General features: G+C 42.6%; 1 protein-coding gene across 6 annotated transcripts; it reads right to left on the bottom strand.

Moving 5' to 3' along the window:
- Positions 1-63: 63 nt before the first annotated feature.
- On the bottom strand, positions 64-13,240 carry LOC124001376 (zinc finger protein 395-like). Of its 6 annotated transcripts, none has more exons than XM_046308126.1 (11): positions 12,881-13,239; positions 9,150-9,263; positions 7,569-7,798; positions 6,242-6,462; positions 6,029-6,129; positions 5,573-5,778; positions 5,334-5,434; positions 4,891-5,161; positions 4,568-4,651; positions 3,027-3,145; positions 64-2,789 (listed from the first exon to the last, which is right to left on the bottom strand). In XM_046308126.1, the coding sequence occupies exons 3-11, from the start codon at positions 7,761-7,763 to the stop codon at positions 2,678-2,680; spliced, it is 1,410 nt and encodes a 469-aa protein (XP_046164082.1). In that variant the 5' UTR covers positions 7,764-7,798; positions 9,150-9,263; positions 12,881-13,239; the 3' UTR covers positions 64-2,677. The 6 variants fall into 6 exon arrangements, with proteins under 6 accessions (XP_046164082.1, XP_046164083.1, XP_046164086.1 ...); XM_046308127.1 differs by lacking the exon at positions 12,881-13,239 and adding an exon at positions 12,801-12,819; XM_046308130.1 differs by lacking the exon at positions 9,150-9,263 and having other exon boundaries at positions 5,573-5,775; positions 12,881-13,240.
- Between the last annotated feature and the right edge of the window lie 2,240 nt (positions 13,241-15,480).

The following is a 15,480-nucleotide window of genomic DNA, read 5'->3' as shown; positions in this document are numbered from 1 at the left end:
ATAACTTTACATCTAACTTGAGGCCAAGATTTGAAAAAGGAGAATAAAAACAAGACTACTAGAGACAGGGTTAATCTTTATCAAGCATATTTCAACATCAAAAGGACCAAGACATTCCAGATTCCATATAAAAATAGTGCATCATAATAAAAAAATTACTTTATTCAGAGGTCATTTCTTTCTCCAGGTACAGTACATACAGGTAACTGCCAAAATAAAGGAAACACCAGTGTTTTAGGGTGTTGGGCCACCACAAGCCGCCAGAACAGCGTCAATACACCTCGACATAGATTTGACATGTGTCTGGAACTCTGAGGGATGCGGCACCATTCCATCATTTGATGTTTTGTTGACGGTAGTGGAAAACGCTGTCTCAGGCGATGCTCCAGAATCTCCCAGAATTATTCAATTGGGTTCAAATCTGGTGACAGACACGCTCTTTAAACCCTCTATGCACCTTTAAGACCCCTCTTTCAAAGTCACTGAGATCTCTTCTTCTAGCCATGGTAGCCAAAACAATGGGCAACTGGGCATTTTATACATGACCCTAAGCATGATGGGATGTTAATTGTTTAACTCAGGAACGACACCTTTGTGGAAGCATCTGATTTCAATATACCTTGTATCCCTCATTTACTCAAGTGTTTCCATTATTTTGGCAGTTAACTATACATAACACAATATATAACACTTTTTTGCTTCTGTGGATACATTGGCTTACTGCAAGGAAACATGAGTTTCAATAAACAAGCATTTTGGGTTTTAACATATGAAACATCTGTTTATGCAAGTTAATTTACAATAAGTGGCAGTGTGACAAGGGTTTAGGGCCACAATGCAGCATAACATTCTAGATAAACCCTTAGCCATGTAAATGTTTTCAGACTCAATCTTGGCACCATATTTTAGTTCTTATTATTGGCACCACGTGGCACATTCCACATCAAACCTGGAACCTCGATAACATAATTCAGTTAGTGTTTCAGCAGTACCGAGGCTGGTACTGGAGTGTGGGATATCCAAGCATATGGCAAATGTATGGAGATTTGATTCCTGACAAAATATATTTATACAAATGGCTCATTTTATTACAACAATGTGAATAAGAGACCAAAGCTGCCAATGACCTCCATGTTTTAAAGGGAACCAATACTTTCATGTCCTATTCTGTCACAGTGTCTCTTTAATTATAGACTAGTGCTCTGAAATGATATCCGTTAGCATAACCAAAGCCTGTTACGAGGCTATATTATAGACTATTTCTGGTGTAACTAAGAAGACTTTAAGGCATACCAGAAAGGATAGCTACAGTAGCTGCTAACAAGAAGGATGAGATACTGGGTCCTTAACTTTAACAGTTGGTTACATCATGCTCAGAGAAGTGAAAATCAATGTGTATGACATCTGATTGGTCTAAAGTATGTGAATTCATTTCTATATCCCACAACATGGTAATTCTTGGCGGAACATTGCATTTAACACACCTTAGAAAAACGACAAGTTGCAAAATATAGACAACATTTCTGGATAATATAACGAAACACAATACAAATTAACATATTCAACATCACCAAAAAACATGTTTTTGTTCCCTTAAAAAAGCCAAATACATTACAAAAAAGCTACATACACGTTTGCAGGAATAAATGGCTTATGACAGACAGGTTGGGCTAATGACTCCCAAATCTGCATTTTACTCCTCCTCCAATCCATTCTCAATGTTTAGGACACAACTTCCTGGTTACCGACGCTGGGTAGATCATGAGCAGATGGAATCCTATAGGTCAAGGGAGATTCTCTCAACCAATCCGTGCACTATATGCAATTGACAAGAGCTGGTATAAATGAAACTCAATACTTTTTAACAAGTAAATGAGCAAGTTGACTGCAAATCTCTTCTCCGACATGGTAACAAGCATGCTATTTACAGGACCTAAGTATTTAGTGAGGCTTCACCTCTGTCACATAGGGCTAGCTCCCTCCTAGTATCACTTTACGTTCTCCTCGTCATCATTCTCCACTGCATGCAGACAGGAAGCCAAAGCCTGATGGATCGGTTAACCTTTGTAACATACGGATCTGTTCTTGCCCAGGCGTTTGGAAGTTAGGTTAATTTACAGATCAGATGTTCTGCTCAGCTCCTGTCTGGCTCAGGCCCACAATTAGCAACAGGCAGCAAAAGCCTTGTTTCCAAGCCAAGATATGGATGGCATGATGTCATAGATCTATAGACATCCCCTATATAGCTGCTGGGTATAGAAGAGCTGCTGTTTATATGTTATAGCCAAAGATTTGGAAGAGAAGATCACACGTTCCACTTCCTTTATAGCCCCTCCCTGGGCAGGAAGACAGGGGAATTGAGATGCAAAACTATGCTTCTGGTAAAGGTCATAGCTTACCAGTCATAGGTCATTTAACTGCCTGCCCCACGCAGAGTTCACCATGAGCACCAACACACAAGAACCCAAAGTTGTCAAAGACATGAACAAAATACATAAAACTTTTAGTAAAGTGGTAAAAAGTACAAAAACGTTTTTTTTTTAAAGAAAGAAATAAACATCAACGTACATGGTGCTCCACTGGTTGACCCCCCAGATCTTTCCTCAGTCTTCACTCGAAGAGGGGACAGCTCCGTCTTTCTTTCTCTCGCTCTTCATCCCCCTCTTCTGTGAGGGGTTCAGTCGAGGAAGCGCTGGCAGGCTTTCTTCCAGCGACAGGCGGTGCACCACTGGTCCCGGTGCTCGATGCCGTACACCTTACGGCACTTCTTCGCCTCGCCACGGATTCTCCTATAGAGAGAAAAGAGGGAGGGAAAGAGAGGGGGAGGGGAAGTCAATTTACAGTAAATGTAATGAACGGAAATGGAGAGAGAGTCATAAGTAAGGAGATGCATAGATAAGAGTGAGGAAGACAGGAATCAGATCGGCGAGAAGGGAAATGACTGTAGACTCAGATTGACTGAGGCAGATATGAGGCATTAAAATGTTATCAATAGTGATACATTAGTAATAGTAGAAATATCTCACCTTGCGGACCAGTGGCTGCGTTGGGGAGAGGTGCTGACAGGGTGTGGTCTGATGGGGGAACTCTGCTGCTGCAGCCACTGTTCTCCCACACTGACTGACCTCACACGGAACGACGCACCCTGGTGGACAGAGGGGGAAACAGGTGAGAAGCAGTGCATAGAAAAACAACAGAACATACATATTATGACTGCCTTTGTTATGGGTGATGAAGAGCATAATGTCCTTTCAAAAGGCTACTTTTCCACATCTCCTCTCCTTTACCTCCACTGAAGGGAAAGGAACTGTAGATGAGAGGAGACAAGGACAGCCACTATAAATAAGTGTAAACTCAGTTTTGGGTAATTGGTTAGAGACTACTAACTAATCTGTCTAATTTTATACAAATAACCCACAACTGAATTGAACATATGTTGTGCTGAGAAATCTACAACCCTAAAGGAAAATATTTTTTTTTAAATCTGTAAATATCAATAATACTACAGATGGGAACTGAGCGGTGTAGATCAATCTGGTTCAATGCATTTCTTATGCATGGTTGCTGACAAGTACACTAATAAAATAAATGACAACATATTGCATTTGATGTTGCCATCTCTCACAACACTGCAAGGTCCAGCAAAACAACACTGGTGAAAGGAAGGAAAGTTTTCATCCACTATTTTAGCATTCATGCAATGCGTATTTAGATTACAGAAAACTGAACGATGCATGTTAACTGCTGAAACGGCATCAGCGTTGATTTCTCTTTGTGTGTAAGGCTGCAGACTACTGCAGTGGCTTGATCACGCCAGTGTCCACGTGTTGTTACAAATAAATTACCAGCAGTTTCTACTACATGTCGATAGGTGGCAGTGTTGTAGCACCAGCTAACGAGAAACTATGGGCCAGTGGAGGCTAAGGCAGCCAGTTCAGCGATGGAAAGAAAATATGATCAAATCAACAGGGGATTAGCTGGTAAATATCCATGACACTATTGGCAGTATAGAGCAGCTCTGGAGACAGGGCACTAAATCTATCCTAGAAAACAAATGCTATTTTTCCCCGATGGACTGAATTAAATTCTCCAAACACATACTGGCAAAGGCTCTGTATGGGAAATGTTTCTGCAAATATTCCACTTTTAAAAGCAAATATGTGATGAATTCAAAATGCTTGGATATATGGACAATTCGGTGTTTAAAGGGCAAAAATATGTTGAATTCTACCAGCGAAAATAGCATATTCCTGGACATAGAGCATGAACAGCAGTTGTACAGTAGATTCTTAACTGAGTGTTTATAAATCAATTATCTACAGGGAATTTCCCTTGAGATTCTCCTATTGGATTCTGCAGTGACAGTTGAGTCCAAGAGCCCCAGGAGTCAGGGTTGTGTTGATTGTCATTTCATTGCTGTTGTCCAGCTCCTTTACCAACACTTTTCTCTAGGCGCATTTGATTTAGCTCAGCCGGGGTGTGGGATCGGCGGGGTTTGCACATTTGAGACCATTCCTTCAGTCCTAAAGTGCAAACTCTACCCACCCAGTGCTTCAGGCAAGTTTACCTGTCTTGGGTGGAGGGTTGAGGTAGGTGTGGTACAATGGCAGGAGGAGACCGAGACAGGTGGAGCTACCACCTGGACTGGAACCTACAGAGATAAATAAAGTGATCAATGATTGCGATCAGGTAGGATCATTGATTGTGAAATATGAAAAAAATAGGCTATATAACCACATACAAAAACAGAGTTTGCAATAGGTGCTCATAGCATGCTTGTTATATATTTAACTCAAGAAACACATTTGTTTTCCACTTTTCATTCCCGGTGTGCAGAACAGAGATAACTTAGACATGAATAGCATGGAGGGCAGTTGTCCTAGTGCTTACCTGGTAGGAGTGCTCAGAGTGGACCTGCCAGAAGAAGTCTGGGGTGGAGGGGGCAGACTGGCTGAGCTGGGGGCTCACTTCTGTGGGGGAGTCTCCTCCAGCTCCTGGTCCTACGCCAGCGGGAGAGGGGCTGGAGGTGGAGGCCACCCATGGGGTGCTGGGGGTGGAGACCCCTAGAGGTCGGGTGAGAGGCCGCGCCTCCCGCTGATGGATCTCTGTGTAGTAGAAGTCCTCCTCGCTGCAGGAGCAACGCTCATGCTCACTGACTTGGCTGAAAACACGTGGATATACAGTACATAGATTAATGCAACAGTTGTTTTCTTGTGCCACTATTACTGCTAGTTGAAGCGCTGTCACATCATCTGATAATAAAAGTTAAGACTTTATAATGTCAACGGCCGCCATTTTTGCACCAAAGATCAGTCTCATCCCTAGACACTTACCCCAGGTGCAGGGTCCGGATGTGACGTTTAATCCCAACGACAGACTTCAGAGTCTTCCCACAGTTTGGCCACAGACACCTGTAGGCCAACTTCACTGAGTTCTGAGAGGAAACAAGTTCACAGGTAAGCAAGGCTGATGGAACATTAAATCAAGAACAAGTAGCTGATATGTGACAGAATTTACTGGCAAGCACATTGGTCAATTTTAGCAAGTCTGTCCCCGTGACTACCCAACTCACCCTGCGTTTCCGTGGTGCTGGCTCGTCAAACAGCACCTGCTCCATGTCCAATCCCTCATCAGGGGGCATGGACAGGCTGTGACCCTCTGTTTCTGTGATTGGTGGAGAGGGAGCCGGGCTTCCGTAGCCATGGTCACAGCTCCAGTAGCCACTACTTCCACTGTCTGAGAGTTCCCCGCCTCCACACTCCATACCAGCAGAACCTGCTGTACACACACACACACACACACACATTATTAACTTATCCAGAAGTAACTTACAGTGCAGACATTTTCGTACTGGACCCCTATGGGAATTGAACCTACAATCGTGGCGTTGCAAACAATATGCTCTACCAACTGAGACACACACACACACACACACCTTACTAGTCCTGCAATGGTTGACAAAAACTGGGAGAGAAAAAAATATAACCCAGAGCTTATCACTCAATCAATTATTCTGTCAATGAATTACCTGTGACTGTGTCTCTCTGAGGAGGGCTCGGGACCAGAGGGCTGCAGGACAGGCTGGTCAGAACCAGGGCTGCCATCATCTCATCCATAGTCTCCGCACTCCTGTAGCAGGGAGAACGATAAGGTATATAGAGAGAGAGACACACACACAATGACAGGGGAATGCATACCCTGCTCCAGTTAACACACAAAATGACATCCACACTACACTAACCTCCTGGGCACGTCGATGCAGGAGGACATTTGGTGTGGTCTGCCTGTGCCTTGTGTCGTAGTAGAAGGTGGAGGCGGTACGGTGGGGCAGGTCCATACGTCCTCTAGTTTCCTCAGGACATGCTGTCCCAAGACAGGCAGTAGGACGGCCACCTCATTATCCACATGGTTGTGTTGCTCCACTATCCCTGTGCACTCACGCCCTCCACACAACACATACACCTAAAGAGAGAGGGAGAGGTTAGCGACAGAAGTGTAATTGAGGGAGGAAATAGGAGGGAGTGATATGGATGGAGGGAGAGAGACCGAGAGAGTCCTAAACAGAGGAGTACACAGTGGCAGAATACCTGACCCAAAATCCTTGACTACATACAGACTCAGCGAGCATAGCCTTGCTATTGAGAGGTCGTTATAGGCAGACCTGGCTCTCAAGAGAAGACAGGATGTGCCCATTGTCAACAAAATTGGTGGAAACTGAGCTGCACTTCCTAACCTGTATGACCACAGACACAGATTTCCCTCAGATCACACAGACCCACAAAGAATTTGAGAACTTGACAAGGAATATCCACAAGCATTTCAAGGTTCATTGTCTTTACTTGCAAACTCCAAAATAAAGGTGTACAGCCATGTAGAAATGGTAGAAAACAGGAGTGATATACCCAACTCAACATGAGGCAGTGTCACATTAATAATGTACCGACTCTGGGTAAAGGTCACAGTCAACACATGTCCATAATAACAATGCTCCCATGAACAGTCATAATACTATACTGCAGTTAAGTACACCACATATTCAGTAGGAATGATTTGTATAGTGTCCACACTATAACAAAATCCAACATTGATAAGCTCCCATATCTGTTTGGCAAAATACCACAATGTGCAATCATAGCAGCAAGATTTGTGGCCCGTTGCCATGAGAAGACGGCAATCAATGTTTACTGTTAATTTCTAATCGTTTTTTGTTGACGTTGTTAACTGATCCTCTCACTTTTGTTTATTTTACTTGCTTTGGCAATGTAAACATATTTCCCATGCCAATAAAGCCCCTTTGAATTGAGAGAGAGCAAGAAAGAGCGAGAGAGTGTGTGAGAGATGTACAACGATTGAGAGAGAGAGATGTACAATGACAAGTCAAAAAGAACAAGTCAGGGTTAGTGCAAAGATAGGGGGAGCATAAGAGAGACAGATATAAAAAGACAGACAGCGATACTTCGAGGAAAGAGAATATTCATTAAAACAATCTGAATTTGAATTAGAGAGTGACAGACAAATTGCCGGTGTTCTCTCAAGCATGACATGTAACATAAGAATGTCTCCCTCACCTTCTGTCCTGGAAGTAGTTTGTTGTTGAACCTGCTGAGATGCTGGGGCCCTGGTGATCCCATGGTTGGGCCCCCCACACCCCTCTCGGGGTCCCCATGACCCCCTGTCTCCAGTGTGCTCTCCATGGAGGGGCAGGAGGTACACACCAACGCCCCTAATGGGGAACGCTTCCCCAGACGACTCTTAGGTAACATGGTTGGCAGTAACACTGTCTGTAGACTCAGAAGATCTATTGGGAACACCGACAGAGACAGACAGACGAAACAGGAGTAGAGTTTGGGTTTAGTTACTGTAGTAGGAGAGTACTGATCCTGCCTCAGAAATCATGCTGTGTTGCATTCTGAGAAATGCACTCTGGTTGTCATTGGTATCCATTTTAAAAGATCTTAGAAGTACACATGTTACACTTAATCTCTTTTACAGTCAAATGAGGATTGAGAAATTGGCCATCTGCTTTCAACACATTACAGAAAAAAAACAATCTGTGTGCTCACTTTATGATTGTATTTCATGTTTTGAAGCTCTATAAAGTTAACTTTATTAACAGAGTCATATCCATACAGATGCATGTGTGGATGACAGCTCAGCCATTCTGCCATGAATGTTGATGGATTGATTAAGAGTGTGGGGAGGGCACTCCTGAAAGCTAATCAATTACATAATTGGTTTTCATCAGCACTTGAATGAACACCTGTCTTAGATCAAAATCTACCCCCTCCCCACCTAAACACTCTTGGTTGAAATTGCATCAGATGACCATATCCCCCAACCCTATCCTTGACTATTAGATAAAAACACATCTGACACCAAATCAGTGGGTAGGAGGTGACTTCTTTCTACACCATCCAACTATATACTATGGTGTGTGGTGGCTTGGGATCAGCTGGCTTCCGCAGATAGAGTTACAACACAAATATTTACCCATGACCTATTTTGGAGTCCTTCTCTATTTCGGACACTTGAGACATTTTACCAGATGCTCTTATCCAGAGCATCTTACAGTAGTGAGTGCATACATTTGAACTTATTCACACTTGTCCCCTGTGGGAATCAAACCCACAACCCTGGCATTGCAAGCGCCATGCTCTACCACCCGAGGGCCATGCTCTACCACCCGAGGGCCATGCTCTACCACCCGAGGGCCATGCTCTACCACCCGAGGGCCATGCTCTACCACTTGAGCCACAAGGTTTGCCTTGACCTTTACAGAGAGCTCATTGCTGGTTAAACCTCCTACACACAAAGCTAAAGTTAGCTGACATTCAACATCCCAATGGAATGTGTAGGCCTACCTTAAGATACTATTACAGGCTATTAACAGTAGCCTGTGAATAGAATCTTCAAACCAGAAATATATTAATTCCAAGAGTGCCCTACTAATGACTCTTCATTTGTTAAAGTTGTTCCAAGTTACATGTTCAAAAACAAACGATTATGACAAAATGCTTTGTATTTACCCTGCACAGGAAATGCGATAGAGGCAGGGCTTCAATAATAGTCTCCAATAATTTGAGGTGTGGGATTCTCCAAAAACATTCTCCCAATAATGAATGAACTTTTCTCCTGCAAAGTGATTCTACCTCTAATCCCATGAACTCATTGTAGCATCAATCCCCCTGCCGTTCTCACGTCGTCAATAGAAACATGCCGATGGGCATCAGTATATGGACGTCATCACGATAACTGATGCAATTCTGGAAACCAGAGAGCAAGACACAGTGAGTCACCCCTTCTAGAAAATATAGAAGAACAATTTACAGTTGGGAAAGATTTAGGGTGGACCAGATTTGCTCTGTTGAGTATTCACGGTTCATCATATCCTGGAATACCGATTAAAAACACATCAAAGAGAGAAGGGAAGAAGTGTGTGTGTGTGTGCATAATCAACAACAATGCCACCAGAGAAGCCAAAGGCTGAGTATGAAAGAGAGAAGGGGGAGGTAAGGTTATCTCCATCCCCTCCTTGATTCCAGTAATGTTTGACTCACTGGTGTAATGATGAACCAACCTGATGGTAACAGAATTTCCTTTGATTTCACAACATTAGCCCTCTGTAACAGTAGCTCGCTGCTGTACGTAGAGGCATACAATAGTCACCAGCCACAGGTGGCACTGTAACTCTATTCCAGGAATACAGGGGAAAATAACACGTCTTATAAGGGGAAAGGGGATACCTTGTCAGTTTCACAACTGAATGCAATTCAGATGAACCATCAAACAGGAAAAGCGTCAATACAGGACTAAGATTGAATCGTACTACACAGGCGCTGACGGATATGGTAGGGCTTGCAAACTATTACAGACTACAAAGAGAAACCCAGCCTCGAGCCTACCAGATGGGCTAAATGCCTTTAATGCTCATGTCGAGGCAAGCAACACTGAAGCATGCATGAGAGCAAAAGCTGTTCTGGGTGACTGTGGGATCACACTCTCCGTAGCCGATGTGAGCAAGACCTTTAAACAGGTCAACATTCACAAGGTGGGGCCAGACGGATTATCAGGATGTTTACTCAAAGCATGCGCGGACCAACTGGCAAGTGTCTTCACTGGCATTTTCAACCTCTCCCCGGCCGAGTCTTTAATACCCACACGTTTCAAGCAGACCACCATAGTCCCTGTGCCCAAGAAAGCGAAGGTAACCTTCCTAAATGACTATTACCCAGTAGCACACATCTGTAGCTATGAAGAGCTTTAAAAGGCTGGTCTTGGCTCACATCAACACCATCATCCCAGAAACCCTAGACTCACATACCGCCCCAACAGATGATGCAACCTCAATCGCACTCCATACCGCCATTTCCCACCTGGACAAAAGGAACACCTATGTGAGAATGCTGTTCATAGACTACAGCTTAGTGTAACACCATCCTGCCCACAAAGCTCATCACTAAGCACTGTTGGGATGGTGCCAGGTTTCCTCCAGATGTGAAGCTTGGCATTCAGGCCAAAGAGTTCACGCTTGGTTTCATCAGACCAGAGAATCTTGTTTCTCATGGTCAGAGTCCTTTAGGTACCTTTTGGCAAACTCTAAGCGGATTGTCATGTGCCTTTTACTGAGGAGTGGCTGCCGTCTGGCCACTCTACCATAAAGACCTGATTGGTGGAGTGCTGCAGAGATGGTTGTCCTTCTGGAAGGTTCTCCATCTCCAGAGGAACTCTGAAGCTCTGTCAGAGTGACAATTGGGTTCCTTGTCACCGCTCTGACCAAGGCCCTTCTCCCCCGATTGCTCAGTTTGGCTGGGCGGCCAGCTCTAGGAAGAGTCTTGGTGGTTCCAAACTTATTCCATTTAAGAATGATGGAGGCCGCTGTGTTCTTGGGGACTATCAATCCTGCAGAATGTTTTGGGTCCCCTTCCCCAGATCTGTGCCTCAACATAATCCTGTCTCGGAGCTCTACGGACAATTCCTTCAACCTCATGGTTTGTTTTTTCTCTGACATGCACTGTCAACTGTGGGACCTTATATAGACACACGTGTGCCTTCCCAAATTATGTCCAATCAATTGAATTTACCACAGGTGGACTCCAATGAAGTTGTAGAAACATCATGGATGACCAATGGAAACAGGATGCACTTGAGCTCAATTTTGAGTCTCATAACAAAGGGTCTGAATACTTATGTAAAGAAGACATATTGTTTTGTTGTTGACATTTCTAAATACCTATTTTGGGTTTGTCATTACAGGGTATTGTGTGTAGATGGATTAAAATAAATAAAAAGTTATTTTAGAATAAGGCTGTAATGTAACAAAATGTGGAAAAAGTCAAGGGGTCTGAATACTTCCGAATGCACTGTATTTTACACGCATGCCTTTTATTCTCCTCCAAAAGTAAAAGCAAGAAATGCATCACCTATGCCTCTTCTGCCATTCCTTCCTATATAGCACCACAGTGGTGTCATAATACCCATAAAACCTGGTGGTCAAACAGGGAAGTGGTTCTAATAATTTTCCCACCATTTTTTCTCCCATAGGAGATTTTAGAAACACATAAAATAAGGACTGTATTTCGTATAGGCTCACCATGACGTGCTGTTTTGATAACCATGTAAATCTCTCTCGGACAAGGTGACAAATATTTGACTGCATCTACTCAGATTCAAAAATGCTAATTAGGTCAAAATAGACGTCATGCAAAACTACAAATCCCTGCAAGCTCCTGCACCTCATCTCTAGCTGACACCTTTGCTAACAGGTATTGTGTCTATTTAAAACTTGCACAAGACTGTTCACAGAATTGTCCATTTAAAGAAATGTAGGCAATGTATCTATTACTACATTTAGCGAACATTCGAGAGCCATACCTTTGCCTCGATTGGCAGTCTAGTCCAGATCATCATGGCATTGGGGGGGTAAATATTGATCAAAATCACATTGTCCTAGAGATTTACACGGTTGTCAAAACATCACGCAAGGGTAAGTCTATCTACACAAAACACAGCCCTTGTTTTAAGTGTTTCTAAAAATCCACTATGGGAAATATGAATGGTGGGAAAACGATTGGAACCATATCCCTGTTTGACCACTAGGTTATGGGTATAATGACTCACTGTGGTACTCGAAGACTGGTTTGGATTTCTCCCTGACCAAAATAGCTGCCATTCTCAGAACATTCTAGAACTTGAGGGTCTATGACATAGCTGTCCACCCCCTTATCGGTAGAAAGTAGTATAACCACACATGCCTGCACTAAAACTGTCAATTTCTCTTACCAAAAATAGACCATGAAAACACCATCATTGCAGTAAAATTATCACTACGACACTTAATGTAGATGATTTAGTGTAATGCATAATTCATTTTTAATTCGTTTGATTTTATAATTTTGTTTCTTATGTTTACTGGTTTCCCAATAATAGGATAATGTTGGATGTTGTTTTAAACTAAATTAGTTCTAAGGTTGTGTGTCAAAGGATCTATGCACACAAGATATTTTAGGATGCAAAACATCACGTTTACAGCCTATATTCTGCAGCTCATGCATTGTAATAAAAATGTAATAAGGCATTGATTGCTTCATTGAACAATTACTGATAGCCCACAAATAACAAGCGTCTGCATTGACTGGGTCCTAATATTATTTGCAACTTCACAGTTGATAAACATGGTCATATAAAACGTAGCCTCAATGCGTTTTGCAGCGATAAGAACATGTTTTTTCCCCCTTCATGTTTACAATACAAATATGCACTTAAAATCCAAACCTTATATACTGCATAAGGAATCTACTAACATGTTGAAAACGATGCATCCAAAACAGTACTTTTCCTTGAGAAAACCCTCCCAAAGTTTCAATGGGTACAGTGCACTTACCTCTGCCAATATTCAACACACCAGCTTCCTTAAAGCTCGCTTTAACCGGCTGTAACTTGAAATGCTGTTTTCCCTGCCTGAAAACGGGTTGTAAATGCTGGTTATATCCAAACCCGGTATGGATTAAGGGGCAGGATTGGAATGGAGCTTTTCTTCTGCGAAAACATTATCAAGTAAATACCATACATACACGGTACTCGGACGTAAATAACCGTCTACTTTACATATTTGACTCAACTGGATAGATACATCAGTGGCAGTTAAACAGTTTTAGCGTGAAAATATAGCTGTATGTGTCGAGTTTTGTTAAAAAGGAATGAAATACACGTCCGGGTTTTCTTTAATCTGTTTTCAGCGGGTTTTCAGGTCTTGTAGTAAACAAGATAACCATGTGGTAAGGATGTCCGCGTTCATTGGTCAAACCCTGTTTTTCTAGACACACGCCCCACAATGTTCACTTGTTTACAGTAGCTTGGATTTGGGCTTGTTTGAGTGGAGCTCACAATGGACGTACAGTAACTCAACTAGGTTACATTGTTGTATGCATGCTGCAGAAAGCAAACAGCTACATTGAAAGTTGCAACGTTGCTCATCATTTCAGTGCAAGTTTAGAACTTTGTCACGTTGCTTCAGTGAAATGTTGTCATAGGCTATGATAGGGAATTTGGTGAAGTTCTAAATTAATTATAATAATAAATGTTATATACTGTTATTTCTATTAGTCCTATTTTTGCCATTTCATACCCATCTGCAACATTAACAATATTGCTACTGTAATGTCACAGCTCCATTCTAATCTCACAATTAATCAGCGTTTGACTAAACCAGTCAGATGAGATTCGCTGTGTGACTTACACAGTAGCCTATGCAATCCACACTGCCTTTGTTTACACTAATTATAAGGTGTTGGCTCTCCTTTTCTTGAGGTGAAAAACAACAGGTATGTGGATGGCTTGTGTGGGCATGGTGTCCCCTTATACAGCAGTTTACATCAGTGGTTCTCAAACATTTCCTCAGGGACCCGTTACATTTCACCTGGTTCATTTCATTAAGGGCTTGATAATGAGTTGACAAGTTGAATCAGGTGTGCTAGCTCTAGAATAGAAAATCAAATACATGGAACGGCTGAGGGTCCCCAAGGAGATGCTTGAGAACCACTGGTGTACATAAAACAGATCAGTGGTTTCTTAAACCTCTCCTCTGGGACCCAAAGCCATTTCCTGTATTGTATCTCTTCCAAAACTTGCACACCTGATTCAACTTGCCAACCAATCATCAGCCCTAGGTGAATGACAAGCATTTTGATACACTCACATTAACATCTGCTAACCATGTGTAGGTGACCAATAAAATTGGATTTGAATCGAGTGAGCTAGTTGAAGGCTACAACAGAGAGGAAGAGGCACAGCAAGAGGAGTTACTCTCCCCAAAATCTGTGTGTGAGATAAGCCCCTTTTGTATGGATGTCTATGAGAAAGTGTAGAGATAGGTGTGTCTTATTTGATCTAATACAAGTTTCTTCATATTACACATTTAGGCTACTGATATACGTGGAGGCACGTGGCATTACCGCAATTGTGAGAATCATGACTTTGTTGTGCCTGCTGTTCAAACACCTATCTGCCCTCTCATTCAATAGAATGGTCCCTCCCGATATCGCCTCCTCTCGCTTGCCTTCCATTTTTGAGGACATGCATTTCTATTGTTAGAGCGGTCACTTGACTATCTTGTCAATTTAATCGACAATCTTTGGCTACAACAAAATAGGTTTGAGAACCACATATATATTGTGCAGCTATAAAGATGAAGGACCAGGGACGTTGTTTTAATCTAATTTGTTTTCACATTCCGTGAATATTGGCGAGAGGAGATGTGACGACATCCCCATGCAGTTCCAGAATACCGATTTTAGCCTAACGGTCTGGCTCGAGAGATAGTAGTTCGTCATTTTATAGCTCTTACTGCATGGGGAGCTCGTGCTGTACGTGCGGGTGAGCGTCTGGCGGATCAGGCATATATATACACACGCGCGCGCACACACACACACACACATTGAAAAGCTGCACGTAGAGAGCGTACAACACGTCGTCCTTGGTGTGTGGGGGTGGGTGGGTGAGTCAGTGGCGCTCTAAAGAATGTTGTTGCGAAATAGGCCTACACTCTGGTCCACTGACCCAGATACAGCCGAGTTAGTTTATAGTTAGTTACTCAGTTCATGGGCTCCCTTCTCAGCTTTCACACTTGTATATAAATGTATCCGACTGGCAACTAACGTACCCCGTCTCAATCCTGTGAAAATAAGGGCACCATTACATGTAAAAACACACACAAAAAACAGATACAAGCATAGGCTATTCCCTGCAGCAAATCAGTTTCATGTTATTGTATCTCTCTCCCGCTCTCAATTGAAGGTCTTCATTGGCATGGGAAACATATGTTTACATTGCCAAAGCAAGTGAAATAGATAATAGACAAAAGTAGAATAAAAAATTAACAGTAAACATTACACTCACAAAAGTTTGTAAATTTAAAGACACATTTCAAATGTCATTTTATGGCTACATGCCGTATTGTAACGATGTGCAAATAGTTAAAGTACA

The sequence above is a fragment of the Oncorhynchus gorbuscha genome, linkage group LG17 (assembly GCF_021184085.1).
Source record: "Oncorhynchus gorbuscha isolate QuinsamMale2020 ecotype Even-year linkage group LG17, OgorEven_v1.0, whole genome shotgun sequence".
Lineage (NCBI taxonomy): Eukaryota > Metazoa > Chordata > Actinopteri > Salmoniformes > Salmonidae > Oncorhynchus > Oncorhynchus gorbuscha.
This window is presented reverse-complemented; position numbering and strand designations above follow the sequence as displayed.